Source organism: Lontra canadensis, unplaced genomic scaffold (assembly GCF_010015895.1).
Source record: "Lontra canadensis isolate GAN:19392208 unplaced genomic scaffold, GSC_riverotter_1.0 scaffold10, whole genome shotgun sequence".
In the NCBI taxonomy this organism is placed as follows: domain Eukaryota; kingdom Metazoa; phylum Chordata; class Mammalia; order Carnivora; family Mustelidae; genus Lontra; species Lontra canadensis.
In genome coordinates, this window is record NW_022631004.1 from 23,131,479 (window position 1) to 23,140,305 (window position 8,827).

The 8,827-nt window shown below is 36.9% G+C and overlaps 1 protein-coding gene across 1 annotated transcript; it reads right to left on the reverse strand.

Annotated features, from left to right (window-relative positions):
- Positions 1-863: 863 nt before the first annotated feature.
- Positions 864-1,267, reverse strand: LOC116866662 (non-histone chromosomal protein HMG-17-like). The gene has a single exon (XM_032855780.1). It carries the CDS (start codon positions 1,209-1,211, stop codon positions 939-941), a length of 273 nt encoding a protein of 90 aa, XP_032711671.1. The 5' UTR covers positions 1,212-1,267; the 3' UTR covers positions 864-938.
- Positions 1,268-8,827: the final 7,560 nt, after the last annotated feature.

Genomic DNA, 8,827 nt, shown 5'->3' on the forward strand with positions numbered 1-8,827 from the left:
GTCCATTTTATTTTTCATGTAGCTGTCCAGTTCCCCCAACACAATTTGTTGAAGACATTATATTTTCCCATTGCATATTTTTGCCTCTTTTATGAAAGATTAATTGACCATATACTTGTGGGTTTATTTCTGGGCTTTCTATTATGTTCCATTGATATATGTGTCTATTTTTTTTCCAAGCCAAACTGTATCCAGCTTTATTAAAGATACTTTTCAAAAACAGTCATGGTATTTCAGGCAGGACATGGGCAGACAATCGTTAACAGTATACAACAACTTTCAAACTCCCTTCTTCAATGGACTACCAAAATCAGAAAGCCACTAAAAAACCCAATGCAGTCTTCATGTGATGCTCGGAGCAGGGAAGTTTAGAGTGAGGGCAGACAGTTCACATTTAGCATGTTGTTTAACAACTTTTCATAAGCCGACCTTGACTTTCAAGAAATGAAATGAAAATGGCAGGATTATCCATCTGAAGATCCACGAGCTAAAAAAGGAACTCTTTTGAGGGATGCCATCTCAGTGCTGACACTTTGTCAAGTCCAGATTGCCTGACATACTGGGAACCATGTCTTGGGGGTCACGTTCCAACAGGTCTCTGGGTTTAAGGGAGTCAAGTCTATGTTGAAGGCAGAGAGGGAGAAGAGGACATAAAAACTGAATTTTAGTTTTTTTCCACACCACCAAGGGATTTGTACCCAGGCAGCTCATGTGTGTCAACGTTAAGGAACCCCTCCTCCTGGGAGCCAAGAGGAAGTTTCTCAAAACTAGGAGGGAAAGGTGTTTTTCTCCTTTTGTCAATCTAGCTTCAGAGATATTCTATTAGTGACATATGCCCTTCCCCCAAAACAACAAAGTTTTTTATAAAACTTGATAAAAAATAGTATTTCAAACTGTACAGTCACCAGAAGTACACAGTTATCAAAAATGCACACCCTTCACTTGGCATCTCCAGCACCTTCAGCTTTCTGTGCCTGGTCTGTTTTGGCATCTCCATTTTCTGCAGGGTTATTCCCATCCTTGCTAGCATCAGCTTTCCCCTTTTTCCCTTTGGGTACCTTCTCTCCCTTCTTTGCTGGGGCCTTTTTAGGTTTGGGCTCTGGCTTTGGAGGAGCAGGTTTAGCAGATAACCTTGAAGATCTTCTCTGTGGCTCGTCCTTCACCTTGGCTTTATCTCCTTTAGCATCCCCCTCAGCCTTTCTCTTGGGCATGGTGGCGACGGCGGCAGGACGTAAGCGCTGGACACGGGGATGTAGTGGCGCGCGGGCTTTGGCCGGTCCAGGGGTCGTTCTCGCCTCTTCTTCTTCACACTGCTCCTATATGTGTTTATTTTTTTATGTTTCTATTTTTGTGCCAGTACCATGCTGTCTTGATGACTACAGCCTCATAATACAACTTGAAGTCTGAAATTGTGACACCTCTGGTTTTTTTGTTTGTTTTTGTTTTCTTTTTCAAGATTGCTGTGGTTATTCTTGGTGTATTGTAGTTCCATACAAATTTTAGAATTGCTTTAGTTTTGTCAAAAATATTGTTGGTTTTAGCAGGGATTGCCTTAAATGTGTAGATTGCTTTGGGTAGTATAGACATTTTAACAATATTTTTTCTTTCAGTCCATGAGCATGGAATTTCTTCTCATTTCTTTGTGGTGTCTTCAACTTCTTTCATCCGTGTTTTCTAGTTTTCAAAGCATAGGTCTTTTCACCTCTTTGGTTGGGTTTATTCCTAGTATCTAATCATTTTGGATATAATTATAAATGGGATTTTTTTTTATTTCTCTTTCTGCTGCCTTATTATTGATGTATAGAAATGCTATTGATTTCTGTCCATTGATAATGTATACTACAAATTTACTGAATTCCTTTATCTGTTTTCATAGTTGGAGTAGTTGGAGGAGTAGTTGGAGACTCCATAGGTGAATTCTTTGGGGTTTTCTATATATAGTATCATATCATCTGCAAATAATGACAGTTCTACTTCTTCCTTACCCATCTATATGCCTTTTATTCCTTTTTGTTTTCCGATTGCTCTGGCTAGGTCTTCCAGTACTATGTTGAATAGAAGTGGTGAGAATGGACATCCTTATCTTGTTCCTGACCTTGGGAGAAAAGCTCTCCATTTTTTAACCATTAAGTATGACATTAGCTGTGGGTTTTTCATATAAGGCTTTATTATGGTGAGATATCTTCCCTTTTTTTTTTAATTTAATTTCATTTTTTCAGTGTTCCAAGATTCATTGTTTATGCACCACACACAGTGCTCCATGCAATACCTGCTCTCTTTAATACTCACCACCAGACTCACCCATCCCCCTACCCCCCTTCCAAAACCCTCAGTTTGTTTCTCAGAGTCCACAAAAATCTGTTTTGTTGAGGGTTTTTTCATGAATGGATGTCCTTTGTCATATGCATTGTCTGCATCTACTGAAATGATCATATGGTGTTTATCCTTGCTCTTGTTGATGTGATGTATCACAATGATTAATTTATGAATATTGAATGACCCTTGCATCCAGGAATAAATCCCACTTGAGCATGGCAAATGATTATTTTAATGTATTGTTGGATTTAGTTTGCCTATATTTTGTTGAGGATTTTTGCATCTATGTTCATCAAAGATATTGGCCTGTAGTTCTCTATTTTTCTGGTGTCTTTAATTTCAGTATCAGAGTAATTCTGGCTTCATAGAATGCCTTTGGAAACTTACCTTCCTCTTCTATTTTTGGAGAAGTTTAAGAAGAATAGGTATTAACTCTTTTTTAAATATGTGGTAGAATTCACCTGTGAAGCCATCTGGTCCTGGACTTTTGTTTGCTTGGAGTTTTTTTTAATTACTGATTCAATTTCATTGCTGGCTATCAGTCTGCTCAAATTTTCTACTTCTTCCTGCTTCAACTTTGGGAGGTTATATGTTTCTAAGAATTCATCCACTTCTTCTAAGTTGTCCAATTTTTTGACATGTAATTTTTCATAATATTCTCTTAAAATCCTTTGTATTTCAGTGGTGTCAGTTGGTATTTCTCTTCTTTCATTTGTAACTTTGTTTGAGTCCTCTCTATTATTTTAATGAGTCTGGATAAAGCTTTATCAATTTTGTTGATCTTTTCAAAGATCTGGTTCTTTGTTTTATTGCGTGTTCTATTGTTTGGGGTTTTTTGTTTTTATTTTTGTTTTGTTGTTGTTTTGTTTTGTTGTTTTTAATTTTAGTTTCTGTATCATTTATTTCTGCTCTAACCTTTATTATTTCCTTTTTTCTGCTGGTTTTAGGTTTTGTTTGTTCTTTTTCAACATCCTTTAAAAGGTGTAAGTTTAGTTTGTTTCTTTGAGATTGCTCTTCTTGAAGAAAGAATGTATTACTCTAAACTTCCCTCTTAGAACTACATTTGCTGCATTCTAAAGGTTTTCAACTATTGTTTTTTTATCCATGTAATTTGTGATTTCTTCTTTGATTTCCTGGTTGGCCCACTCATTATTTATTAACATGTTATTTAACTTCCATGTATTTGTGCTCTTTCCACATTTTTTCTTATGGTTTATTTCTAGTTTTCAGTGCTCTGGTCCAAAAAGATGCATGGTGTGACTTTGATCTTTTTTTACTTTTTTGCACCTTGTTTTGTGGCCCAATGTGTGATCTATTCTGGAGAATGTTTCATGTGCACTTGAAAAGAAAGAATATTCTGCTCTTTTATGGAGTGTTCTAAATATATTCATTAAATCCTTCTGATTTAATGTGTCATTCAAAGCCGGTGTTTCTTTGTTAATTTTCTGTCTAGATGATTGATGATCTGTCCATTGATGTAAGAGGGGTGTTAAAATCCCCTACTATTATTGTATTACTATCAGTTAGTTCCTTTATGTTTGTTTTTAACAGTTTTATGTATTTGTGTGCTCCCATATTGGGGATATAAATATTTGCAATTGTTATATCTTCTTGTTGGATTAAATAAAATATAATTTATCATTATATAGTGTCCTTCTTTGTCTGTTACAGTGTTTGTTTTAAAGTCTATTTTGTCCAATATAAGTACTGTTACCTCCACTTTCTTTTGACATCCATTTGCATGATAAATATTTCTCAATCCCCTCACACTCAATCTGCAGGTGTATTTAGGTCTAAAATGAGTCTCTTGTAGGCAGCATACAGATGAGTCTTGTTTTTTTTATGCATTCTGTCACCTTATATCTTGATTGGAGTGTTTAGTCCATTAAATTCAAAGTAACTATTGATAAATATGTATTTATTGCCATTTTGTTATTTGCTTTGTTGCTTCTGTATTCCTCTGATCCTTCCTTCTTTTGCTTTCTTTTCTCAAGCTGGCTTCCTTTAGTGATATACTTGGATTCCTTTCTCTTTATTTTTTGCATATCTATTACTGGTTTTTGATTTGTGGTTACCATTAGGTATGTATATATATATCTTCTGCGTATAACAGTCTATATTAAGTTGATGGAGCTTAAGTTTGAACCCATTCTTTACTCCTCCCCACTCCATGTTATTGGTATATGGTGTTATACTTTACATCCTTTTATTTTGTGAGTCCCTTTACTGATTTTTACAGATATATTTATTTTTACTGTTTTTGTGCTTCCTACTTTTTTTACTCCTCTTTATGGTCTTTCCTTTCCACTGGAAGAGTCCCCTTTAACATTTCTTATAAGGATAGTAAGGAAGATAACTTCTTTAGCTTTTGTTTATCTTTGAAATCCTTATTTCTCCCTCTATCCTGAATGATAGCCTTGGTGGATAGAGTATTCTTGGCTAAATATTTTTTTTTTCCTTTCAGCACTTTGAATATATTATGTCACTTACATCTGGCTTGCAAATTTTCTGCTAAACAATCTACTGATAGGATGATGGAATTTCCCTTGTATGTAACTGTCTTCTTTTCACTTGCTTTTAATATTCTTTTTTATCACTACATTTTGCTATTTTAATTGCTATGTGTCTTCATCTTGATCTCCCTGGGTTGATTTTGTTGGGGTCTCTTGTGCCTCCTGGGTCTGGATATCTGTTTCCTTCCCCAGATTAGAGAAGTTTTTGGTTATTTCTTCAAATAAATTTTTTGTCCTTTTCTCTCTCTCTTCTTCTTCTGGGATCACTATAATATGAATGTTATTACATTTTATGGAGTTGCTGAGTTCCCTAAGCCTATCCTCATTCTATATACTTTTTTTTTTCTTACTGCTCAGCTTGATTACTTTCCATTACTCTGTCCTCCAAGTCCCTATTTTTTTCCCTCTGCTTCCTCTAGCCTGCTATTTTTCCATTTAGTGTATTTTTAATTTCATTTATTGTGTTCTACGTCTTTGAATTTTTCTTTTTCATGTTTTCTCTCTTTGTTAAGGATTTCACTGATCTCTTTTCTTAAGTCCAATGAGTATCTTTATGAACATTACTTTACATTTTCTACCAGGCATACTATTTATCTGTTTCACTTAGTTTTCTCCTGCTGTTGTTTTGTCCTGTTCTTTCACTTGGGGCATATTCCTCTGTCTCTTCATTTTGTCTAATTCTTTGTATCTCTTTCTCTGTGTTACAGAAGTCAGCTATGTCTCCTGCTCTTGTAAGTAATGACCTTATGAAGAAGAGAGCTTATAGTGCCCTGCAAAACAATGTCTTCTGTTCACCAAAATAGGCACTTGGGAGTGTATCATATGTGTGTTGTATATACCTAGCTGTTGTGTCCTGGTCACTTTTTCCTTCAGTCCTGTCATCTGCAGAGGCTCTTTTTTTCTGTTGTGGGCAGTATTTGGCCTCTGGCCAGGGTGGGGCATGCTTTTTTCACAAGGTACCCTTTGATCTGCTTGCAAAATGAGAACTGACACCATGGACAGGGTGCACACTTTTAACAAGGTGCACCTCAGACTCCACAGTACCTGCTGCTGCCACTGCTTCTAGGACCAAGACTTCATACAACAGATGGGTCAGGAGATGTGGTAACAGCAAGGTTTGCACTGGTCTTCTAGGGGAGAGGGCGTATAGTGCCTGGACTGAGGCAAATGGGACTTAGAAGGGCAGATCCACAGAAGTACATGGGGGCAGGTCTTGGTGTCAGCAAGTTAGATAGAAAATGTTGGTACCACCCTGGTTCCCACAGGTGACCCTGTGTTTATTTTGTTTATACTGAGGCCTGGGGAAAGGAGATGGTGCCTAAAAGCTCTTTTGTTCCTTGGAGAAGTCCTTCTGTAAAATTTACCCCTCCAGGACATGCTCTGAGGTGCATAAATAACTGCCCCTCCCTGTGCCCTGGGAGTTTTTTAAACTGCTGCTTCTACAGTGAAACTCAAAGGTCTGTTTACCATGCTGTCTCTTTAAGGCCAGGGACTCAGCTTCTTATTGTTCCAGGGCTCTTCCAAAGTCAAGCCCTCCAATTTTTAAGATTCCAGACTTTTAAGTCCTGCTGGTTATAAGAACTCATGAAATTGGCCTATTTTTCAAAGCCAAATGGTACAGGGATTCATCTTCCCCACTGTGATAGTCTGTTCCTTGACCTTCTCCACATCCACAGCTACTTCACCCAACCTTGGCTCCCTGCTCCCCCGACACCTGGGCCCCTGTCCATTCCCTTCCCCACACCATTTCTGCCTTTCCTACACTTTTCAATGGGCCACTTATCTACCTTTAGTTGTGAAGTTTGTTCTGCCAGTCTTTGGATCATTTTCTGGGTTATATATGCTGATATAAATGTTATCTAGTTGTATCCATGGGATGAGGTGCACTTATGGTCCTCTTAATCTACCATCTTAGTAAAATGTATTTTAAAAGTGAAAACATCAGCAAATCATATAGGTAGTCAATCTAAAAGCTGCAACGTTCTATTTTTAAATTTATTTTATATTTCTGTTTCTAAAATCCAAATGATATTATGCTTAAATATGCTTTAAAATGCATTAATAGGGGCACCTGGGTGGCTCAGTGGGTTAACCCTCTGCCTTTGGCTCAGATAATGGTCTCAGGGTCCTGGGATCGAGCCTCACATCGGGCTCTCTGCTCAGCAGGGAGCCTGCTTCCCCCTCTCTCTGCCTGTCTCTCTGCCTACTTGTGATCTCTCTCTCGGTCAAATAAATAAATAAAATCTTTTTAAAAATAAAATAAAATAATAAAATAAAATGTATTAATGATAACTGAGAGCAGATTGAAGCAGATGCAAGTTTGTAAATGATCTGGAAACCTTTTAGGACCATGGCTAACAGAACCAGCAGAGCAGTGTTTAAGGTGTAAGCCATATCTTTATTTTTAAATTAGCAATAACACACTAACTATAGTAAAAGAACATTGAAATGAAACTGCAGGGAAGCTAGTGATTGTGGTGATAAAAAAAATTATAAAAGGATTCACACAGAAGAACAATCTATGCAACTGTTTCTTCCTCTTCCTATTGTATCAAAGGAAAAAGAGTTTGCAGGAAGAGAACAGAAACCTTCCAGAAGATGATCAGAAATAACAAAATACCTGAGAAGACCTTGTCTCTTCCAGCCAATAACCTAGAAGAGTGAGTAAGGCTTTTCTGACTGTAATTGGAAAGCAGCTGCTAGCTATGATTCCTGGAAATATAGGACCTAAAATTAAGACACTTTCAGAACAAGTTGTATTATTTAAATCTGAACAGAAGTAGCATGAGACAAATAAGGAGACATAAACAAAATTTGAGGTTTTCTTATTAATTTTCAACTAGTGTTCACATCTTTAAATCTTGAATTTTATTGTATATCAAAATTTTAAAAGTTTATATTACCATCAATTATTGATTATATTAATTAAGAGTTCTATTTTCATGTCAAAATTCTGAGTAGAAATGTGGAATCTTCTATCACTGTTCAAGTTGGGAGCCTGACTTTTCAAAGACATAACTGAGCTTTGCCTATTATCCAGTAAAAAGATTACCCTAATTCCAGACAAAATCATGAAAATCAACAGCTTCTGGAGTTGTAAAGTCCAGACAAAATCATGAAAGAATCATCATACAGATCTTTTAATGATTCATTAAATTTTTACTTATGTTCTTCAGAAACTTCTTCTAGTTTAATTAAACAGAAGTATTTCTCATTTAGAACACACTCCTTAATCATAATTCTACTTGTTGTAATGAAAAAAATAGAATGCAGACCTGCCAATATACCTATTTCACATTCACCTCACTCACCCCACACACACACACACACACACACACACACACTTCATTTCTTCAAATTAAGTATCTTCAATGTCCCCTAAAGTTCTTCTGTGGCGTGGTACCATCTCCTTCCTGGTCACTCACTTTAAATGTTCTCAACTTGTACGTGTTCTTCCTAAACTGTAGCACTTAGGCTAGAAGCAATCAGGAAAGCATGGCTTGACACCCAGAAAAGAGAATGGCAATGCCTCCATTATTCTCTGAAACTACATTCCTATTAATTTAGCCAAAACTGTAGTAGCGTCCATGACAATCATATCAGACAGATGATTCATATCAAATGTATTGTCAACCAAAAATTTCAGTTCCTTGCAAAAGCAAGTTCTCTGTCAAAACCACACCTTCACAGGGTTTGAGACTGAAAGTGTGGAATTTTAGTTTCATCTTCAAAAAGTAATCTGATGACCCTATGCAGTAAACTTAGAATGACCCTGCACCTCCCAGAAGAACTTACTTGCAAAGCCCAGGTACAAGGTAGGGCCAAGCCAGGTAGAGACAGCTAATCAGTGGGGCATGCATACTGTCTCCCTAGCTACCACTCCCAGGTAGCAAAGCCTAGATACAAGGGCGGGTCAGGCCAGGTAGAGACATCCAATCAGTGGGGCACACATATATCTACTAGGGTGAATTGTAATTCAATTGTCCGCCCGTGTGTGA

Bases quoted from the DNA above. Each gene is read 5' to 3' on its own strand.
- LOC116866662 (XM_032855780.1), bottom strand. From the start codon at position 1,211: ATGCCCAAGAGAAAGGCTGAGGGGGATGCTAAAGGAGATAAAGCCAAG.